This window comes from Chelonia mydas, chromosome 1, assembly GCF_015237465.2.
Source record: "Chelonia mydas isolate rCheMyd1 chromosome 1, rCheMyd1.pri.v2, whole genome shotgun sequence".
Classification (NCBI taxonomy): Eukaryota; Metazoa; Chordata; order Testudines; family Cheloniidae; genus Chelonia; species Chelonia mydas.
Genome location: NC_057849.1, coordinates 44,965,348 through 44,988,019, shown reverse-complemented (window position 1 = coordinate 44,988,019; position 22,672 = coordinate 44,965,348). Strand labels below are relative to the sequence as shown.

Sequence of the window (22,672 nt, the reverse complement as noted above, 5' to 3'; positions counted from 1 at the left end):
CCTGAACTCCCAGTCATTGCAGCAGCCCCCCGGGCAGGGGCTTAGAGCCCTCTTAAGCACTCCGCTGCCCCACTTGGCCCAGGCCCTGGCCCCAGGGAACATAGGGCTGCTCTGTCCCCTAGGCTTTGTGCCCAAAGCAGCAGCCACGTGCGGCACCATTCCTCCTGCAGAGGGTACCTTCCCCGCTGAGCCACCTCTGGACGGGCTCCATGGCAGCTGAAGTCGCTGCGGAGCCCAGCACCCACGGCTGGTTCAGGGAAGGTGGGGATGGATATGCTGGTTCCCTCTCAACCCAGCTCCCTGCTGCCAGGCACCAGCAACAGCCCTGCCCCGCCTGCTCCAACGGCCCTGCCTACCCCCAGTGTGCTGCCCAGCTCCATGGAGAGCCCCAACACTCAGCTGCTCATGCTGAGCCCCCTGGATTACAATGGCTCCACCCTGCAACCCCCCCAGTGCTGGTGGATGCCTAGTTGGTTCCTCTTTGCTTTGCCCTCAACATACCGATGGGGCTAGTGCCAGATTAACAGAGGTTTTCAAACTGTGAGGCGTGCCCCCCCGCCCCCCAGGGGGGCATGCCTCACAGTTTGAAAATATCTGATCTAGAAACTGTTGTAAATGCAAGTTAGAAATCTCTGGGGGCACATGACCCTGTGTGTCCTCCCCGCTTTCCCCCCCCCCCATGCGTTGCCTCTGCTTTATAGCTCATACTAACATTAAAATTGTACAGGTAGAAGGAGATTTTCAAAGGCACTGTCATTTGGGCCTTTGAAAATCTCCCCCTATTTAACATTGCATAGTCCAAGGTTCAAAAATAAAGTGGTACTTCAATCTTTTTTGCTTCAGCCAAAATTATCCTCCGTACCTGCTGGCACTCTCGAATTCCACACCTCTGTAGGTTAATCTGAATTCCAAGGGGAAAATATTTTGTCTTCTGCAAATGAAAAAAACCAGTATCAATCACATTCTGTCACTCCTTTCCCTAGGGCAGAGTCTTTTCCTCTCTCTAGGATGCAACTGGGGTCTTGAAAAGGATTATTATTAATAATTTATATTGCAATAGCTTCATACTGAGGGCCCAGTGGACTAAGCACCGTCCAAAGATATAGTAAATGAGAATTCCTTCCCTGAAGATCTTACAAGCTAAAAGACAGGTAGATGAAACAGAAAAGCAGGCAGTGATGGAGACTGGTAAGCAAGGTAACAAAAACAATAGGTTGTCTTATCATAGAATAGATGGGTGTATGATTTTTAGCTGTAGCAGTTAACACAACTTGCCACCTACCTTGACATTATCATGAGTGGCAGTTTTCTGTATTCATTACCATACAGGTGAGTTTTAAAAAGGAATCTAAGGTGCTGGCTTTAGAGATGCTCATAGACACCCCAAACATTTGAACATGGGGTTCAGATTTGAAATTGATTTAGAAAAGATTTTTTCCTCTTCTACAGAGCTGCACACACTGTATTTTCTCTGAAGAATCACAGACACACAAAAATTACACTGACAAATTTTGCAAAAGCTCCATAAAATGACTTCGAAATTTCCTCAACCCACTGCAAGAACTGAGGCAATGACTGCAAACTTTCAAATATAGATAGAAAAGGAAAACTGTCCCCAGTCCCATTTCCTTTATCAGTTAAAATCAAAAGGTGAAGGCCAGGATCCCCTTCTCTTCCTTTTTTATGTATTTATTTAGTAAAACAGTTGGTCATTTCTAAACACTAAGGCCTGATCTACAGGACCAAGCCAGGTTGCCGCCAGCCGCCTCGCAACAGCCTGCGTCGTGCTGTGTCTGCCCCAACACGTGCAAGCTTCCCGCCCAGTGCAGTCCCCCTCAGCGCCAGCAGGGGCGCACACACAGCGGCGCAAAGCTACAGCGGCGGCCGGAGAGAGGTTCCCAAGATGCATCACACGCGCGCAAACCCAGTAACCCCCGAGTCACACACGGGACCCCCAGACTAAGTAACACGCTGCAGCGCCCAGTGTCCCCGCCGCAAAGGCCGTTGCCCCCCCCCCGTCCCCCCCTTCTCAGCAGACACCCCGGCTCTTCGCACAACCCCGCCGCGCGCCCCCGCCGCGCGGGCACAGGCCGCCCTCCGCCTCCCGCGCTCGCTCAGCTCCGCCCCGCCTGGCGCCGCCCGCCCTGCGTCCGCCGCTGCCGGATCCCCAGGCCCGGCCCGGCCCCGGCAGGTAAGCGCCGCCGCGCGCCTCTCGGCCCGGCCGCCTGCCCCGCCGCGGGGCCTCGGAGCCCGGCCGGGCGGCGGTGGCGGGGCCGCGGTGTGGGAGGGGCCGAAGGGAGGCGCTGAGGTGCTGGCACCGCGTCCCGGGCCTGCCCCCGCCTCCCTGCCAGGGGGAGAGGGAGCCCCGGAGAGCGACACTGCCCCCCACCCCGGGAGTGCCCCCCCAGGACACTCACCCGGTACCCCTCCCACTATACGTACCCCCCTCCAGTACCCCCCAATGCCCCTCCCAGTACACTCACTCCTCCAGCCCCCCTCCCCCCGGTACTCCCTCCCAGTACACTCACCCGGTACCTTTCCCAGTACATGTACACCCCCAAATGCCCCTCCGAGTACACACAGTCCTCCAGCACCCCTCAGGTACCCTCTCCCAGTACCCCCCAGATACTCCTCCAAGTACACACACTTTTCCAGCATCTCCTGGTACCCCCTCCTGCACCCCCCAAATACTCCCTCCAGAAAACACACTCCTCCAGCACCTCCAAATATACCCTCCCAGTATACATCCCCAGCACCTCCCGAAAATACCCGCTCCCAGCACACACACCCATCCCAACACCCCCAAATACCTCTTCCCAGTACACACATCCCTCCCAGCACCATGCCCTGTACCACCAAGATACCCCCTACCAGCACCCCCAAAATACCCCTTTAAAGTACACACACTCTTCCCAGCACCCTTCCTAAATATCCCCTCCCAGCACCCATCTCCCAGCACATGCCCCCAAAATACCCCTCTTGGGTAGATAAAAATGAATTAAAAATATCAGATTTTTTATTTAAACTGGATTTATTTTGTTATTTAAATTCTAAGATTTTCTTTAAAAAATGAAACTGTTAAAAATATCTGAATTTAATACAAAATATGCTAAAGCCTAAACTTATTATAATCTCTTAAAACATTTAAAGAAAAAATAAATATGCTGAACCCATGAGCCTCGATCAAAACTTGGAGTTAAAGTCTGCTTTTCTTGATAAAGAAAGAATTGGGGAAAACATCTAACTTTTGAGATCAAGCTTTATAAATATGGCAAAATAGTTCAAGTACTATATTAACGGCTTGTTTTGTTTAATAAAAATACATTTTGTGTGCTATTTCCTCTGTTTAATTAAATTTGTTACCATCCTAATGCAGCTTGACAAGTCATGAGCAAAAAGTTAATTATCTAGTAAATAAGCAATATATCATTCACTATTCTCTAACATACTAAAACTGTACAATCAATAAGAATCTGAAACCATTAAATGAAATAATTGCTTAAGTACATGTATATAGTTATAGTGTACTCTACTAGATAGCAAAAAAAGTACCAAATCTAATATAAAGGCTCTAATTAGTTGTAAATCAGTATGTTTTTATGATTATATCAACCAATGAGACTGCACTTTTCTTTAGAAAAGAACTGAAGTACAAATGGAAAAGTTGATTAAAATCAATAATTTAAATCAGTGCACCCTGACTCCCTCTCCCACCACAGGCCTGCAGGTACATCCCAAATACTCCCTCCCACACCATCTCTAAAATATTCCTTCCCAGCACACACACATGCACCCAAAATACCTCTTCCCAGTGCACTTGTGCACAGAAAAAAAAAATCTCCCTGCTCATGTGCATGTACACTCCCACACAGCAAAATACCTCATCCCAGCACTCAGCAAAACACCTCCCTCTCAGCATGCACTTGTATCCCGTCAACATACACACACAGCAACATACCCTCCCCAGACACTGTAAAACTCATAATAAAATACCTTCTCCCTGCTGTGCATGGTCCTTCCCAGAGATTGTAACACACACACAGCAAAATATGCAACCACACCAGAAACATAAGCAGCAAAATCCATTGATGTAAAAGATACTTTTCTCTCCCCCAGCAAATGGGGGCTGGGGGAGGGTTGGGGGCAGATATGGCATTTAAAATGTTAGCCCATGGCTCTAAATAAGGAAGACAAGGAGAACAAAGTTTGAAATGATATGTATGTTTGGGGTAGCAGGAGTTTCATTTTTCTGATCAGTAATTAACAGTGAAGTAATACAAGGTTCTTTGGGATGGAGGATACATTTTGGTCTTGAGCATGTGACATTCTTAATAATCAGGTACACTAGAGGAAAGGCAATGTGGTGCAGTGGGTAGGGGACAGGACTGGGGACTCAGGTTCTAATCCTGGTTCTGCCACTGACTTGCTGTGTGACCTTGGGCAAGTCAGTGAATCTCTGTTTCCGTTTGACCCTTCTCTGTTGTCTATTTAGAGTGAAAGCTCTTGAGCATAAGGACTGCCTCTTACTAAGTGCTTAATCAGCACCTAACACAATAGGCTCCCAGTCATAGTAAGAGACACAGTCATCTCAAAACTTGTACCAACCATAGGCCCTGATTCTGCACACACCATTGGTATGTCTACACTGCAGTGTAAGCCAGGGTTTAAACTCAGGCTCAAACCTAACCCCCTTCCATCTACACACTGTCACAGGGGTTGCCAACTCCAGCTGGCAGGGCTTGGGCTGTTGCATTGCTGTGTAGACTTAGTTCTAGACCCACCTTCCAGCCCAAACCTGGAAGTCTATACTGCAGTGAAACAGCCCTGCAGCCTGAGTCAGCTGGCATAAGCCAGCTGTAGGTTTTTCTTTACTGTATAGACATACCCTGAGCCAAGCCAGGACCCAGGGTTCAACTGTATTGCTTTACTGCAATGGTTCCCAAACTTGTTCTGCCACTTGTGCAGGGAAAGCCCCTGGTGGGCTGGGCCGGTTTACCTGCCGTGACCACAGGTTCGGCCAATTGTGGCTCCCAGTGGCTGTGGTTCACTGCTTCAGGCCAATGGGAGCTGCTGGAAGCAGCGCAGGCCAAGGGACGTACTGGCTGCCACTTCCATCAGCTCCCATTGGCCTGGAGCAGCGAACCGCGGCCACTGGGAGCCGCGATCAGCCGAACCTATGGACACGGCAGGTAAACACACCGGCCTGGCCCATCAGGGGCTTTCCCTGCACAAGTGGCGGAACTAGTTTGGGAACCACTGCTTTACCGTGTAGATGCAGCCCCACAGGACTCATGCTCTGCCAGTCCACCAAATGTATCCCATAAGCTGGTTTTTCTTGTCCTCTGTACAGTCAAGTTTTCCCTCACTGGGCTAGAGGGGCTACTTTTTGGGAGGGTGCTATGGGATATGGGTGGTTGCACTCAGGCCCACATGGTGCACTTTAGATGCTGGAGCCCAGATTTGGACCCAAGCTACAACTCCTAACCTGAGGCTACACATGCGTAGGCTCCCTATACAATACATGTGGAGAGAAAGGGGCCTGAGAGTGGGATCCACAAAAGCCAGTATGCTAGGCAGGGAGCAGCCTAAACCAGGCAATAGGAGACATCAAGGACAAGAGTGTGTTGTAAGCCCTGCCCTCTTGCAGACTTAAGCACCTATCTCTGCTTGCTATCCACAGCCTGGAACCTCTGTCATGGAGTAATGTGGTTTAGGATATGTTTACACTACAATGTAAGTACAGGATTAGCAGACCTTGAGTTTGTTAACCTAGGGCTTGAGCCTCTACATTCATTTGTCACCTCAGGTTAGGAATTGTTGAACCTTGGGTTCCAACCTGGGGTTTCCGGCATCTGCACTACATTATGTGGGCCCAACTCCAACCAACCATATCTCAGACTTCCTAGTGCCCTCCCAAAATGTGGCCGCTCTAGCCCTTTGTTCGTGGTGCAGTGTGGGAAAACTTGACTGTCCACCAAACTTGACTGTTCAGAGGACAAAGAAAGTTGGCCCACAGGATACTTTTGGCAGACTTCCAGAGCATGCATCTACTAGGACTGTGTCTATACTGCAAAGCAAAAGGGTTTGAATCCAGAGTCCCAGCTTGACTCAGGCTCAGACCCTCCACCCTGGTGGGGTCCTGGGAGCGAGCCCTCTGTTAGTGCAATTTGTGTAGACAGAAGGGGGGTTAGGCTTGAGCCTGGGCTAACACTGCAGTGTAGACATACTCTATGAAATACTGCTCCATTCCATATGCCTGTAGCAAACTCTTACCTTACCTTCCTCTCCCCAGTCTGCCTGCTTCACAAACATCACCTTGGACAGAAAAAAGCATTTAAACAGCTATGGTTGGATAGCCATTATAAAATGCACTCTCCCCACACCCCTTGGTTTCTTGGCTGAGTGCATTCTCTATGTAAGCTCTTTAAATGCCTTTGGAGGAGTAGGGAGAAACATCAAGATATTGTCCTAACTCACTACTCTGAAACCAGTAAAGATTGTGGACACCTTTAAACACTGTCAATAGCAAATCTTTATTTTCAACTTCTGTCAAAATAATATAGCTTGACAAGTTAAACCACTAATATAGATGCAGCTGTGCTCTAATATTACTGCATATTTATCTGAACTTAGAGATGATAGAGCTTTCTAGTTTAGTTACTGAAATGACAAGAGGACTTAGCCCATATAACAGCAAAACTGCCAAGTATTCTCCTTTGATTACTTATATGGGATTAAGTTTGGGTAGCTCATATTTTGAGGAAAATAAACTATTATTATTTTGAGTCAGTGATGTAAGAAATAGGTTGTATATTAAAGGACAGTTTCAACCCTGGGATAAATGTGTGCTCCTCTCTATGGGCTGACTACAGGTATGGTAAAGGTCAGGTTTTAACTGCATGTTCAAAGATTCTGCATGGAAGTCTCATTCTTTTAAGTTCCAAGCCTCCTATAAGCCTCAGAGACATGAACTTCTAAGGACTTTGCAGAGATATGATGCATAAACCTCAGCTTCTCTTGGGTGTCTTGGTGGACCTGAGTCAGTGTAGTATAAGTGAAAGAAAATATTCTAATCATCAGGGTGCCAGCAGCACCAGGAGGGAGGTTCCACTGTCAGATTTTCCATCCAGCTTTCTTCATTTGTGCATGTAACTTCAAATGCTGAGACTTTATTTAAAAAACAAACTCACTCCTCTGGCCTATGGCAAACTATCTGGTCTTACAATGGTAAATCAGCTAGCGCACAGAACTCTTTGGGATTCTTTAAAGTAAGTTTAGACCCTACATTTTAAAATATTGGAAAAAACCTCCATTTAATATGCCCCTTCAGAAGCTTGAAATGGTTTCCCTGCCAAACCTTCTTTCTCTATTGCATGAACACTTTATTACTGTAGGGTCGCTGATGACTGTGCACCTTGCGTCTTACTAAATCAAAAAATACATGACTTTGCAAACAAATGAAAGGATAGTTTAAGAATTAGGGCTGCCAACCTTGACTTAGGTCTTTCTAACTAATGACTAGAAGTTTTTTTTCTTTTTTCCCCACTTTCTCAGAATGGCTGCCCTTTGTCTAAGGAAATTAATACATCAAGCCACAAGGAATGAAACTAGTTGCATAAATAAATACTTTGACATTCCTTTGACGCAAACTATGCAAAAGACAACATTCTCTCAAGCATTGATGGTGATGGCTGGTGCTAAAAGGAGACTTATGTTTGTACCTACAAAATCATTTTGTACAACTGGAGAAGCTGAAAAGAAACCAGAAGGAAAGAAAAAACCCCCAAATGCCCAAAAAACATTTGGAAGCATTGGGAGGAAAATTCCTCAGCGGATCCTTCATGTAATTAGCGAAAATGGGGACAGCTTAGGAAATATGCACAGAGGAGATGTGATTCGACTCATGAATGATCGTGATTTGAAGCTTGTTCCACTGCGTGAAAATGAAGAGCCTCCAGTGTACAGACTAATGACTGGGAAGCAGATTCATGAAGAGCAGCTCAAACGTAGAGAGAAGCAAAAAGCAAGTTCAAAAGCTGGTAGGTGCCTTGTTAATATAATATTAAACACTTTGAAAACTGCTGTATTAGAAGGAGTGACAGTAGATCAAATCCTGTTTGTTACATCAATGTAAATCCAGAGTACTGTCATCACGGTCAATGTTATTTTGAATTTGCATGCTGAAAAAGCAAAAATTGGTTTAGTCTAGTTAATGCAGCAAACCATTCTATTATGCTCTCATAATTTATATTTTGGCTTCTGGTATTGTTTAAGTACTTATATAAATGAATGACCTAGATTCTGGTACCATGGCATTCATATTGAATTTTTGTTCTTTTAAATGATCATTAATTTTTGTTAATGCAAACTTCATAAATGACATACGGCTTTTACAACTGAATATGCCATATCTATAAGAAGCATACTTTCGCCACTGACCGTCACAAAACATTGCTCAAACATAAAGGAGAGAAAATCTGGAAGCCTTGGCAACAATGTATTTACAGTGTTCCAAATGGACCTTTCCACTTTTTTATATATAAAATAACCAAAATTATTCAATTTCTCCTCATAAATCATTCTGTACCTGAAGTTTAAATTATTGGGTTAATAACTTGGCAAGATGGAGCACTTAGAGAAGGTGTTTGTATATAGTGATGTCTGACTGTCTTATGTTATCCTCATGCAAACAAAGAAACTGTTCATACTTCTTGAAGTTTTCTGCTAGTCATTACTGATTTGAGACAAGTGAGCTACAGCAGTAGCTCCACTGTAAGAGTTTTGGTTAGCTCTTGTTAAAACACCTACAAAAAGAAGTTTGTAACAATGGATATTTAAGAGCATGCGCAGAGGGTGGGAGGAGAATGAATTGTGTTTATGCTATTACAAGGACTTCTTATCTGTAACAGAATTCAAGGCTGTGTGATCTTTTGAAACAGAACCGGAGATGGAGTGGAGGGGGATGACTAATTTTTAAAAGTTTTCCCACTTAACTATACAATGGGAAAACACTTTGCTTTTTTAAATATAAAAAGGTTAATTAGGAATTCATACATTTCATGGCAGGTACACCTTGGAACAGCCTTATTTAAGTACTTGAGTTGTACTCAGCCTTATCTGAGACAGACCTTGACCAAACCTGGTTAGTCTGAAAAACAGGGACTAAGTGACTAGAAATGGTAACTTTAAGATTATAATCCTTTCCACCAAAACCCTCTAATTTAATATTGGTTAATGGTTATGAGCCTTATGGAAAAGAGAGCTCTTTAAGAGGGATGTTGAAGGAGGAAAGGCCTGCCATAATGGTAGAGGGAAGATGTTCCAAGCACAAGGAGCAGCATAGGAGGAGACAGCCTGGTAATGAGCAAGATAGGAGGACATAAGGTATTGTGGAGTGGTGCAAAAAGAATGATAAACTGGTAAGACAGGAAACTCTTAATGAAGTAGACAAGATGGGTTCTTTAGAATGAAGACACTTGTCTGACGTCTGACCTGTACTTTTCTCCCCTCCCCCCCACCTCCACCTCCAAAAAACAAAATAGTAAAACTCCCAGTAGCCTCGGTGCGTTAGAACACTGAACAGGGGTGTACACAACACTACTAAAATTAATTTGAAGCCTATATATTATTGGTTATATTTTAACAGGGCCTGTTCAGCTGAAGGAGTTAACTTTTTCTGCAGCTATTGCAAAACATGACTTAGAGACCAAAATTAGACAGATTCAGCAGTGGATTGATAAGAAGCATCATGTCAGAATTTCTGTACAGCAACGAAATGTTGCAGATGGACCAGAAAAGATGGTAAGCTATAGTAAGGTTTTTTAAAATGTCTGATCAGCTAAGTGTATTAAATAAGGTGACCAGTGCTAAGTATTTCCAGGAATAATACTGCTTTCTTCCTTTGATAGTATAACTCTTATTAGTAAAAAAGTAATGGTTGTGACATTAGTACAGAGGGCAAAACCTGCTTCCTTTTAAGTGAAGCTATTTCCATTTATCAGACACCACTCTTCAAGACTAATGGTCTCTTCACAGAGATAGTTTGAACAATGCATTTACACAAGTAAATCTCACACTGTTGTCTAGAAATGTTAACGCTGCATTATTCTACTGCATAGTTGGTGTAGAGTAAGACAATCTGGAAGTTGAAGCTAAAGAAATTCAGAGTGTAAATTAGGTTTAGCTGTTTAAGAGTGAGAGTAGTTAACCGTTGGAACAATTTAGCAAGGATGATGGTGGATTCTTCCTCACTGGCAATTTGTTAATGGAAGAGTGGATTTTTTTTTAAAGAGATGGTATAGTTCAAAAGGAATTACTATGGGGAAGTTTTATGTCCTTTGTTCTACAGAAGGTTAGACTAGATGATCAAAATAATCCCTTCTGGCCTTGGAATCTATGACTCCCTTCCACAAATATGCATGAAAGCTAGCTTATTGTACTTGACCACCTTGTTGACAAATGCAAAGCATCCAGCTTCTGCCTCCCCACTCCTAGTGGAGTACCTTCTTTATTAATGCCGTTTACTGGAGAGTCAATGGGTGGCTTCTAGGGTATGCTTTTTTTCAGTACACTTTATTTTGCAGTGACTTACCTCTGATCATGGTGGATCTATTTGCTAATTTAGGAGAACAGTCCTTAATGTCTCCCTGGGATGCAATTCTTGTGTGTAAATATTAATGATTTATTTTAAAGGGGAACAAAATTTTATTGATACAGATTTAATAAAAGGCTTTTTGCATGTAAGAATGAGAAGAATAGGGCTCCCCCTACTCATGCAGGTACAAAACAGTATCTTGCATGACACAATTCAGTCATTACGAATTAGTTTAAGACTGACTTTCAGACTAAAGAAAGTCACTATACCTACCCCTGACGGGTTCTCTACTACTGACATTTTATAACTTATTTTATAAATGTTTCCTTCACTCAGTCACTAGTTGAGTCTACAGCTGCAACTGTATGGCTAACCTTTTCTATTAAAGGAGTTCATGGTCACAGTATGCTTATAATTTCACTTAAGAATCAAGTGGAAAGATATGGCTGTAAAGAAGAATGTGCTTACTGGAACTTTACCACTGAAACAGCCTTCTAAAATGGAGAGATTGGGTAGTGGCTCCAGCACTTTAAAAGCCTCACGTTCTGTGGTGATGAGTAGAGTAAAAGAGAACTAGGACAAGACATAAGTGATTAGCTCTGCTTTGGACCATGAGTGCAGCACAGAGATGATAATGGTGTATCAGATTAACTGTAAGAAACTGCCACAGAGGTAGAGCAGACTTCACATTTTAATCTCTTCACTTACTCTGAAGAATTACTAGGAGTAGCCTGCTTAAATCCAATTGTTAATATAATCAAATTTTTATTTTCCTTGTTTTCAGCTGGCTCTCTTTGATCAGATTGTTGCTACTATGCCTGAGAAAGCTACTTACCTATCCCAGCCAAGAGTAGTTAAAGAAGGAAAGAGTACATGTGTCTTGAGACACATGTCAGACAAAGAAGCTAGTGAGTACAGGAAAATGGAAAAAGAAAAACAGACAGACATTCTGAAGGAGGAGCATGGAAATCAAACTACTGAGTCAAGTGAACTGCAGTGATTTTAACCAAACACCTGGAGTGACTACAAAACAAAATATTCAGTTTTCTACATAAGACATTATGAACTGACCCATGTGATAATAAAGCAAATTGTCAATTCTCGCTGAAGTTGTCCTCAGAAGTCTCTAGTGCAGTGTAAGTGTTTCAACAGTTGGTAACTCATTTTCTGCAGGTTTATTCAGAGCCTTATTTTCTGTTGCCGCTTTAACCTTTCGTCGCTGTGCTTTAGGAGGAATATATCCACTCAAACGAGAGGCCAGACTTCGTTTAGGACGAGTTTGTTTTGCCTTATAAAAGATTCACAGTACAGAATTAGCAGCCTTCTTACTTTATAGATTAAAAAATCCTAATAATTGGAACACTCAAAATTAATCTTTGCCCTCCTTTACAGTATTTAAATTCAGAAGTCTTCAGAGTGCCTACATAAAATATAGTAGCTAGACTAGCTTCCAATTTTAAAGACATTTTACGTAATTGTATGTGTTTAATTTACATTTTGCTCCTTGAAGTGAAAGGAAATGGCTCAGAGGTGTTTCCAGAAGTACTTGACTTACTTTTAAGTTCAGCTTTCCCTTGTCAGGATCATGTACAACAGCATGCCTTGCAAGACTTTGCTGCAATTGAGAAGAAAGTTATATTGACATGACCCAAGAGAGGATATTCTGGATTTTAAGGCAGTCTACAATACCTACTTTCATTGCAAACACTTTTCCACAGCCAGCATAATCACAAAAAAATGGTTTTTTCTCCTCATGAAATGAAAGAATATGGCTCTGAAGATTAAACACAGTTGTGTAAGTTCTCCCACAACCTTCTCTTGGGCATCGACATACTTCTCTTTCTTCAGCATGCGTTTTCTGATGTTGTCTGAGGTAATCTTTGCGTTTGAATGTTTTAGAACATAAATCACAGATTACTGGCTCTAGGTGAAAAACAAGAACAGGGCAATTTACTAAAAAAAAAATCCAAATGAAGGTTCTGACTTAAATAACTCAAATCCGTCCTTTAGAATGAGAGTCTGCAATTCATATTCACTAATTGAAGGAAATTCAGGGGCTGCTTCATGTTGTTCCCCTCCTAGACTATTCATATCTTGTGTAATAGGATATAGTTCCTTAGCACATGATCACAGCTGTGGGCAAATGGGACAGACTTGAGTAGTATTTTTCCAATTACAGATTAGCCAGAATGGTATAGAAATCTCATATTAATCTGTATTATTTTGTAATTAATAAAATATATATTAAAATTAATTTAAAAAGAGCAGGTTGGTAAAAAGGTTAGTGAGATTTCCCTTTAAGTTAGTATTTGGGTTCTTATCCAGTACCCTAGAGCACTGAACTTAAGTCACTCTAAAGAACTGTAAAAGCAAGTTTTACTGAGCTTACCTGCATGACTGTCCTTCAGATGTTTTAGATGTTCTGTCCATGTTTTCCCAACAAATGAACAGTTGTCTTTTTTGCATGCATATCCTATTAAACACATGGCTTAGGTTTAGAAAATACACTAAAAAGTGTTAATTTGCCAGAGATCAGTCAACTAAATGTTAGATACACATATATACCTGCTCAATACAGGTCCAAGATAAGTGAAACAACGTCATTCTTAACTTCCAATGCTTGAATGGTTAAGGAAATGCGTCATCTGAGTTTGAGGGGTTTTTGAGCACTCCCCCCCATCTTCTTCCAGACCTCCTCTTACATGTCTCTCCCACAAAAAGAAAAGTTTCCACTTAACTGACTTTTTCAAAAAGGAAGAATTTTGAACCTTGGCATAGTGATATTTCTGAATCTTGAACAATTGGATAAAGTTTTAAGATTGAAAAGTGTCACTCTAAGTGGATGGAATGGTTTTTAGCTAAGGCTAATGAATCCCTTTCCCACTTGGACATCACTGTAGACTCACACAGCCTAACAGGCAAAGGCAGTTGCTGAGATAGTATACCAGGAGATTAACATTTCCCCTCCCCCCGTCAAAAAAAAAGCGCTTTCATCACTGTCAGAGCAGGAAGAGAGCTGGACACAATGCAAGTCTCATGATTTTGGAGATTTTCCCTAACTTACTAAAGTCTGCAACTTCTTACTTTCATTTAGAAAAATGAAATTTGCTACCACGATACAGTTAGCAGCAAGAGTCTGAAGTTGCCCATCCTTTACTCAATTCAGTTTTCAAGGCAGGAAAATGGAGTGCAACACAGGAGTTGTACACTTACCAGAAGATGTACAATTTAAGTTTCGATAACCATGCTAATGCAGCCACACTGTTTTCATGCTAAGTGCATAAGCTATATAGAGAGATCTATTTTGTTAACGTATACCTAAAATCCACAGCATGTGCAACATGGCTCAGTGTGTAAGGCTGCTAGAGTATGTTCGTGTTAACCCTTGCAGCCCTCAAATTAAGAGAATGAGCTAGGATACACAGATATGGCATCAATTACCTATATAGCATATTTCCAAGTTCATAGCAGCCAAGAGCCACTGGCTATTTGTCCTATCTGAAATGAGTAGTTCAGTCCAATTCTGAATTAAGATACCTCATTATGAAGTGGTATTGCGATTAGCTCCTTTGTTGGCAGTCAGCAGAGAGTGCAAGACCCACAGACTATCCTCAGTTCTTAGATGGCTTCTCACTAAGAACTGAGATGGGGCAGAACAGCACATTTAGGGACTCGCACTGTAAATCTGACTGGAACCAAATATTGGGCCTACAATACTTAAGCTATTGGAATTGTACCTAGATTTTGGGATTGTCATCCTCTTTCATTCTACCAGTGTAAGCCACATACCAACCTTTGATTTGCCAAGACACGAGTTTGCATTAGGTATGATTAAATGAAGTTTAAGTCATTTGACTGAGGAGTTAAAACTGAGCACAACTGTATCTTAAATTAGGTACTTATATAGCCCCCATCACTGTATTATCTGAGTGCCTCAGGAGCTAATATATTCATTCTCAGCCTCCCTGTGAGGTAGGCAGGTACTATTATCACGATTTTACAGATGAGGAATGGAGTCACAGGCTAGGGCCCAGATTTTAAAAGATATTTAGGCACTTCTCTACTCAGCATTGCAAGGCACAAATACCAGCCAACTAAGTCTCATTTTCAAAAGAGACAAGGCATATCTGCACTGCCCTGCAATTTGGGCTAAGGTGATGTGAATAGCTGTGTGCACCAAAGCGCTGTAACTCCCCTGTATGGATGATATGGGCATGAACTTAAAGTTCCTAAATTTGCATATGAGATTAAGTCTTGCTCTGAGTTCCATTAACTTTCAGCATGTACCTAAATCACTTTTGAAAATGAGGCAAACTGCTATGTCATTTATACCTTGCAGTGCTGAGCAGAGCAGAATCTTAGAGGTATGCAGGTGCCTAGTGCAATTTTCAGAAGTTGGGAGTTAGGCACATGGGCACTTTTCAAAAATCCCACATCTGCATTTTTAGGCCCCTTAATAACTGTAAGAATTGGGTCCTATGTGACTTGCCCAGGGTTACACAGGAAGCATGTGGCAGAACAGAGAACAGTATCCAGGTCTCCCAAGTCCTAAAATAGTGCCTTAACCACCAGACCATCACATCAAAATAATCTCAGAGGGAAGGAAAGCGTGCTCTGGGGAGGACCTACCTGAGCAGTATGACTAAAAACACTTGGAGCTATTCTCCCAAGCCTGTGAATGTTCTCACTTACATTAAAAGTGAAGTTACACACGGAATCCTGCAACACCCTATAATTACACTCAGCCAGCTATCCAATTAGTCTGTGCTGTTTTGTGTCAATTTAGGCTATTTGGTTCATGAAGTGGGGGCCATGTCTAGATCTGGCTGTAGATCTCCAAGCCCCCAGGCTACACTGAAAAACAAGCTATTTTTGTGGTACTTCAGTATGACTGAAGTAAGAGGGAGAACTAGATTACCTTCATGTATCTTCTCATGCCGTTTTAGTCTACTTGGAGTAGGAAAATGTTTTCCACATCCTTCATGACTACATCTAGGTGTTAAACACATTAAAAACAATCAAACAAGGCAAAACAAAGACACTAATGAGCCAAAAGCAATTAGAAGGGTGCAATCAAATGTATTTTTTCAAAAAAAGATTCTCTATATTTTTATAATAGAACACTACACAGTGCAGCTCTGATAAGCCTGATCCACTCAACAGCTGCAGCTTTATGTCTTAATTATAAAATATTTTCTACGTATATACAAGTTTCATCCCAGACTTTAAAAGCTCAGTTAAACCTCATGTCATCCCTGTGAGGTAGTTTCTCCTTCTGTAAAATGGGGATAGGTTAAATGATACATCCAAGGCAATGCAACAAGTCAATACCAGAGCTGGGGGTAGAGTGGGGAAAAACCAACAGGAATCTGTCTCCTATTCTTATAATCTAGCCAGTGGACTATGCTGCCTCCTTCAGTTATGCTACTGATAGTTAGAAGTAACAATGGAACTCATAAGGAAATTCCACCTATAAGAAATAGACCTAATTTTGCTTCCATCAATTAATACGGGTTTTGCTTTGCTAATGGAGACGTACAACTCCACAAAGGTAGTGCTTTTCAGTCGAACCAATTGTGTCCTTACACCTAACTCACTTTTGCTCACCACTCACCTGTGTTAATTAAGCAGCTACTCCCTGCTGGGGAAGCAGGCAGGGGAACCAACCTGGTAAAGGAAAATGCTATTCCACCTATGGATTACACTTTATATGTAAAATTTAAACTATACAATTGGATGATGCTGTAACAAATTCAAAGCATGAAATGCGCAAAATATTTCCAGTTACGGAGCACAGGACTGTTGCTCAGAATAGCCTGACAAAGTGAAGGGATAGTTCAGTACATGCATGTGTATGTATGTCTGTATAGCAGAAAGTAGTAAGCTGTTAAACCTGAAGTTAACCTAACAGCATCGCTTAAAAATAAAAAGGAAAGCATGTTTACATATAAAAAGTCCATAATCAATGCAGATTATTTGTATCCTGTATCATCCACCCACATTGAAGATCTCTTATCTTATTTCATTTAAATATTGTACATGGGAACATCTACAGTTTATTAAAATTATTCACCTACTTGAAAAAAGGTTCACTGGAGTGTTGACAATGATGAACTTTTAGCTGCTGATGTTTTCTAAAAGACTTGCTACAACCTTCAAAGTCACACTGTTTGGAAAATTAAGTTGGTTATGATTAGAGAGAGGCCAATATGATCCACAGGTTTTTGCTAATATTACAAATTCAGTACTAAATATGCAACTGTTTTATAACAACACTTGAACATGCACTCAGGATTGGAAATATTTGGTTAACTATGTTAAGTGGAGGCTGTTTAATGCTAAGCATATATTAGCAAAGAGTTACTTACTACATACTGCTTTTGCTGATTTTCGTGCTTGCGTTCAACATGCTTCTTCAAGTTTGATTTTGTTGTAAATTTTTGATTACAACCATCAGCTGTGCACCTGCAAATAAATTATATTTTCTTAATACTCTATTCAGATAATCAGGAGAGTGAAGGGAAAGAACTAGAGCAACAAGTTTAATTCTTTGTATACACAAGTCAGTATTTTGTAATGATCGTACCAGTATCTTCAAAATATTGCACAAACATTAATCAAACCTCACAACCATCCTACAGAGTATTATCCTGCCATTTTATCTTTAAAATATAGATAAGTGACTCATTTAAGGCTACAGTGGAAATCCCTGTCAGAGCACAGAAATTAAAATTTAGCGGTTCCTGGCTCCCAGACCATCACATACCCACACCAATTCTTGGCAGTTTGTACTTAGCGTTAGAAAAGTTGGAGTGTTTAATAGTATTATGGTATTAAAAATTCCTGAAATCTTTTAATAAACAAATAGTCTTATCACCGTACAGTTTTTCATCCTGAAAGCTCCATGAGAGTTCAACCCATGTAGAAGTTACTTCACCTACTGAAATGGGGCAATATGGGGTAGTTTAAACAGCCAACAGTAACACTACAAATTTACACAAGCAACAGTGTTCTCTGTTTTATGTCTCGTTTGAAAGAGGGGCCTTTCAGCAGCAGTGCTCCCTAGCTATGTTGGGACATTGGCTCACTTCTTAATTGAAAGACAAAATACTAGCGGCTGAATCACCAACATCCTACCGAACCTGTTTCTCTTCGTATTCCAAGTTCTGTCCATGCCCAGTCCTGTTTAGCACAAAAAACCTGGCTGACTAAGTTAATATGGTTTGCATTTTCAATTTGGTTCATTTGCAAGAAAAGGTAAAAGAATTACTTGATAAGTTTATTTACATAGTTGCTTCAGTGACCTCATTAAGAGTAAGAAATACATAGCTACATCCCCCCGTTCGCATTAGTAACAGAACTAGTTGGGAATTTGACAAAATGATTTTGTTCAGAAAACGTCATTTTCGCTAAACCAAAACTTCCATGGGAATTTACCCGATTTGATTAAAAACTTTCCTTGGGAAGTGGGAGACCAAGGGTCAAGTCCCTGCTCTGAATCAGACAACAGTGTCTCATTCTGTTTTTTTGTGGTGGGGGGAGGGAACCAACTTTAAAACATCTTTGTTTCATCTGCTTATGGAACAGGAAAGTTTATGAAATCTCAAAAATTCTCCTGGGACAGGAAAACAATTTCCCACCCAGCTCTAGTTAGTCAGGCACATAAAATTTTGTACATGGCAATATGCATTTTTAATATATTACAAAACTAAAGGAGTGATTTCTGAAGATTTTAGTAGTATAGGAAAGTTTAAATGACAGTGTCATTTAAACATTGTTTCAATTCTGGTCACATCTCATGAAAAGACTTCCACTGGAAGAGTCTGAAAAGGTTAATGCTAGTTATTTGAGAAAGGAGGCCAAAAAAAAAAAAAAAAAAGACACCCATAAGACAGTGAATGGAACATCAAAAGGTAGTAAATCAGGCAGTCCTATTTACTTTCTCTCAACCTAAAAGCAAGGGGGCATCCAATGAAACAAAGAAAAATTTAAAACTGATCAAAGCAAAGAGAGGCCAAGAGCTTAGTAGGATTCCAGTAAAGGATTTGGTATTTGTCCTGAGAACATGCAAAGCTACCTTAGATTAGATAAACTAGAACCCTCAGGCATCATTGCACAAGCCAATCACTAACAGCTTGGTGCTAGAAGGAAAGGGTATTCCATAAACATCTACTATGGATTCCCCCCACCCCACCATCCTCTGAAGCATCTGGTATGGGCCATTGCCAGATACAGGATACTAGGCTAGATGGCCCACTAGTCTGAAGCAGCATGCCAGCTTGTGTTGGTTTCCATGACACTGAAATGATATTAGTGTTATACTTTGTTTGGCTTTCCTGAATGTAAGTTTTCTATTTAAGTTTGTTTCTATAGGACAGCAGCTAATCATCTTTTCAGTGCCTGAAGGAAACAAGTACAATACTTACTCAAATGGTTTTTCTCCACTGTGCGTAAGAAAGTGACGGGTAAGATGGAAGTCTCTGGTGAAACCTTTACCACAACCATTATAATTGCAAACAAATGGTCTCTGACAGAAAGAAAGAAAGAGAGAGAGAGAGACACACTGCTTAAAAATCATAAAAGTAAGTTATTTTAGGAGACTGATTTTCAGGAAAAGCTGCCCTTATATTAATGAAACCAAGTGTTTTTTTTTTTTTTTAATATAAACATTAGCGCATTTAAGAACCATGAGGAAAAAAAAAATCAAAGCATACAGGGCACAGGTATAGTCATAGTCATATAGCGTTAAATCATTAACAGTTACAGAAAATGTTTTAAAAAATTCATTAATGTGCATAAATTTTTTCTTTAGAAAGTTAAAGCATGTTATATCCTCAGGTTGCACACACAAACTGTTATGGGAACCCATTTAAAATATTTTCCTAGATAAAAAGAAGAGTCTCAAACTTTAATCTGGATTTTTTTTTTTAAATTTAAGAAAATGCCAAAAATCTGTACCCACAAGCCTTTGAGTTTATTTCTAGAGTTCAGACAAGTTTCTTATAAGATGATTAATGTTTCAAAATTAGCACAGGGTGATCTTACAATAGTCTAACTGAAAGATGGAGAAAAATACTAATGCAGTTTTTGTTTACATTGTGTATTTGACAGCATTTTGAGTATAGTCAGTTTTACTAAAGTTAGTTTTCCTCTTTGTGTGTTTTTTCCACACAGCCACATGGGAAAGCACACACACTTAAAAAATAAATAAAAACAGGGAAGTTTGATGGTTAAGCCACAAAATTTGGTATGAAGACAGACACCTGAAGGACCTGGATCTACTTTTAACTAACTAGATTTCAAATAGATAGTGTCCTTTTAAATTGTTGGAGGCTATTAACATGGTTCAATGCTTTCTATTTCTATAGATTCTTTCACCCAAGGAGCTTGAAGAATTATCAGAGGTTTGTAAAGCGCTGTGGAAATATGTTGACAATCCTGCAATGGACTATGCAATCCCAGGGAGCCCCAAATGATTTCACTAGGGGAAAGAACAGGGGAGGGAGTCTGTTCAAAGTCAGTTGAAGGATCAGGGTCCAAGCGAAGCATACCACCACCTCACAAATGAGAAGACTAAAGCAAAGAGAGGTTAAAGTGCAATGTGAGTGGGGGCTTTTTTAAAATTACAATTTTTTTAAAATCGATTTTCTGAGAGAACATCCTTTGTTATACTGGATTTTTTAAAAATCCTTTTAGTTTAAAAAGCAATTTAGTGTTTTTTGTGTTCTTCTGTTATGTTTAGAAAGGCATCACCAAACATGCTCAGTCACCCTCCCCCACCACACCAATAATTCACACTCTTGTCTGTGACTTGGTTACTTCCAGTTTAAGTTCTGCTGCTACTATGAATGGTAAACATCCTCTTGCAGAACCTTATTGAGGGTGCACACCCTTCCCTAAAGTGAAACCACCTACACAGTGTTGCCAAACCTTCAAAATAAAATGATGAGAAAAAACAAGGAATTGTTTTTATTATCTTTTTCAGTCACAGTAATCACAGCAGTTGCTTGTGACAACAGCAGACACCAGATTTTTCAGGTGAAAATTGTGATTTCCAAATTGATACTGCCCAACAAAGTTATAAATGGTACCCAGGAGTCCCAGTGCCCATTTACAGAGCTGTGCTCAGTAAGTGCTGCATGCCTGGTGCATCACTTTCTCTGAGCTGTTTCCTGCTGAAATAAGTCACCGCCTTGAAGAGATGGCTCTGCTCCTGGCCCTAAAGTTTCTTGATATCCCTCAACTCTTGCCTTATGCCATTGCAAAATGCCCAGTGAGACCCTGCTGCCCCTCCCCGGGGCTATGTTACAGTGTGAGGCCGCAGGGGCATGGCGCCAGTGGGCAGCAAACCAGGGCTGGTTCATCTGGCAGGTCAGCCCGGATCCTCCCCCTGCCCTGGCAGCGCAGCGGCTCCCACAGCTCTGGGATCTTGGAGTGAGAGACACTGAGTAACAGAGGCCCCCCCCCCACCACCAGAGCAGGGCTCCACAGGCGGCCAGCTCGCCCCAGCCCCGCCCCCTCCCGGCCAGCCCTGGCCCCGCCCACCTCCCGACCCCGCCCCAGACGTGCCCCCCCGCGTGCCGGCCCCGCCCTCGCTCTCTCACCTCCCCCGTGTGCCGGCAGAGGTGCGCGTTCAGCCTCCAGGCCTTGCTGAACGTGGCCTCGCAGTCGGGGAAGGAGCAGATGAAGCGCTTGGCACAGTCCGCGGGGGGTCTCGCCTCCCCCACGAAGCCCCGCACAGGCAACCGCCGGCTCTGTACGCACTCGGCAGCCGCTCCCGCCGCAGCCTCCGCCTCGTCCCCGGCCATGCTGACGCCACGTGATGCGCTCTTTTTCTTGGCGCCGCCCGGCGTCGTCTTCGTGTCCCCTCTCGGCGCCTATCCTCCGGCGCGCGCCCGCTTGACCTCTGTGCGCTGCCGTCGGATTGGCCCGTGCTACGCTGTGTGCGCGTGCGTACGAGGCGTGTCGGCCCGCGGGCGTCACGTGCTCCTGGGCGAGCGTCAGGACGCAGCCAGGAGGCGGTGCTCCCTGGGATAAAAGAGTGTGCGCAGGCGCTGAAGCCTGTTGTGCGTCTCTTCCTTGTGAGAGAGAGAGAGCGCGGTCGGGGTTAAAGGAAGGAGGCGGAGACTTGCTTTAGGGGAGCGGGCTGGGACCCTGCAGTTGCGGGTTCGAGTCCAGTCTCCACCCCTGAGCTGTTGTGTGCCCGCCTGTCCATAGCCATTGGAGGAGGCAGGAAGTGGCCCTGGGCAGCCTGTGTGGAGGATCAGCTGTGGCTCCTTCTGCGAACACACTCTGTGCACCTGATGTATAGCTCACAAAGAGGCCGGCCGGCCTGCCATCTAATCCTCGGGCAGTGGGCACCTCTCAAACTCCCTGCCTAGGGTGCAAAATACATTACCTATGGGGGGAGGTGTATGTATTTGTATCAACAGCCTCAAACACCAGTTACTGCCACAGGTTAGGATAGCTGTATTGAGTAAGCAATGCCATTGGACACAAAGGTCTTTCACATAAGAAGGTTTGATGTACCATAGCTGAATGTTTAAAGTTATTTTTACACACTTTAGTGTCTCCACTATTAGCATGTACCGGACTTTAGATGCTATAAAACAGAAACAAGTGTTGCAATTAAAATGTTTTATGTTCTGGGCTGTAGTTAGTAAAAGTCCACCAGCAAAGATTTCTTTCTTGGCTGGGTGTTTGTTACGCAGCCCTAGGAGAGCTCATGCTACATTGAATAACCCTGGTTGTCACCTTAGTTTCTTACTCATGCATATAAACAAATTCTGTTTGTCTTAGAATCATAGAAGATTAGGGTTGGAAGAGACTTCAGTGCTTCACCACCCTCCTAGTAAAATAGTATTTCCTAATATCCAACCTAGACCTCCCCCACTGCAACTTGAGATGATTGCTACTTGTTCTATCATCTGCCAGTACTGAGAACAGCCGAGCTCCATCCTCTTTGGAACCCCCCTTCAGGTAGTTGAAGACTGCTATCAAATCCCCCCTCACTGTTCTCTTCTGCAGCGTAAATAAGCCCAGTTCCCTCTGCCTCTCGTCGTAAGTCATGTGCCCCAG

General features: G+C 42.5%; 2 protein-coding genes across 2 annotated transcripts; one reads left to right on the top strand and one right to left on the bottom strand.

Annotated features, from left to right (window-relative positions):
• The first annotated feature begins 2,082 nt into the window (after nucleotides 1-2,082).
• MTIF3 (mitochondrial translational initiation factor 3) lies at nucleotides 2,083-11,703 on the top strand. The gene is made up of 4 exons (XM_037891543.2): nucleotides 2,083-2,191; nucleotides 7,555-8,039; nucleotides 9,647-9,801; nucleotides 11,379-11,703. The coding sequence occupies exons 2-4, from the start codon at nucleotides 7,556-7,558 to the stop codon at nucleotides 11,592-11,594; spliced, it is 855 nt and encodes a 284-aa protein (XP_037747471.1). The 5' UTR covers nucleotides 2,083-2,191; nucleotide 7,555; the 3' UTR covers nucleotides 11,595-11,703.
• GTF3A (general transcription factor IIIA) lies at nucleotides 11,577-21,628 on the bottom strand. The gene is made up of 9 exons (XM_037891540.2): nucleotides 21,199-21,628; nucleotides 19,021-19,121; nucleotides 16,963-17,059; nucleotides 16,672-16,760; nucleotides 15,513-15,586; nucleotides 12,984-13,067; nucleotides 12,288-12,517; nucleotides 12,150-12,209; nucleotides 11,577-11,882 (listed from the first exon to the last, which is right to left on the bottom strand). Exons 1-9 carry the CDS (start codon nucleotides 21,400-21,402, stop codon nucleotides 11,721-11,723), a joined length of 1,101 nt encoding a protein of 366 aa, XP_037747468.1. The 5' UTR covers nucleotides 21,403-21,628; the 3' UTR covers nucleotides 11,577-11,720.
• Between the last annotated feature and the right edge of the window lie 1,044 nt (nucleotides 21,629-22,672).

Bases quoted from the DNA above. Each gene is read 5' to 3' on its own strand.
- GTF3A (XM_037891540.2), bottom strand. From the start codon at position 21,402: ATGGCCGGGGACGAGGCGGAGGCTGCGGCGGGAGCGGCTGCCGAGTGC. The intron at 16,761-16,962 runs GTAAGTAACTCT...TTTTCCAAACAG, and splicing joins ATCAGCAAAAGCAGTATGTA to TGTGACTTTGAAGGTTGTAG. The intron at 15,587-16,671 runs GTAGGTGAATAA...TTTAACACCTAG, and splicing joins TCCAGTGAACCTTTTTTCAA to ATGTAGTCATGAAGGATGTG.
- MTIF3 (XM_037891543.2), top strand. From the start codon at position 7,556: ATGGCTGCCCTTTGTCTAAGGAAATTAATACATCAAGCCACAAGGAAT. The intron at 8,040-9,646 runs GTAGGTGCCTTG...ATATTTTAACAG, and splicing joins AAAAGCAAGTTCAAAAGCTG to GGCCTGTTCAGCTGAAGGAG. The intron at 9,802-11,378 runs GTAAGCTATAGT...CCTTGTTTTCAG, and splicing joins CAGATGGACCAGAAAAGATG to CTGGCTCTCTTTGATCAGAT.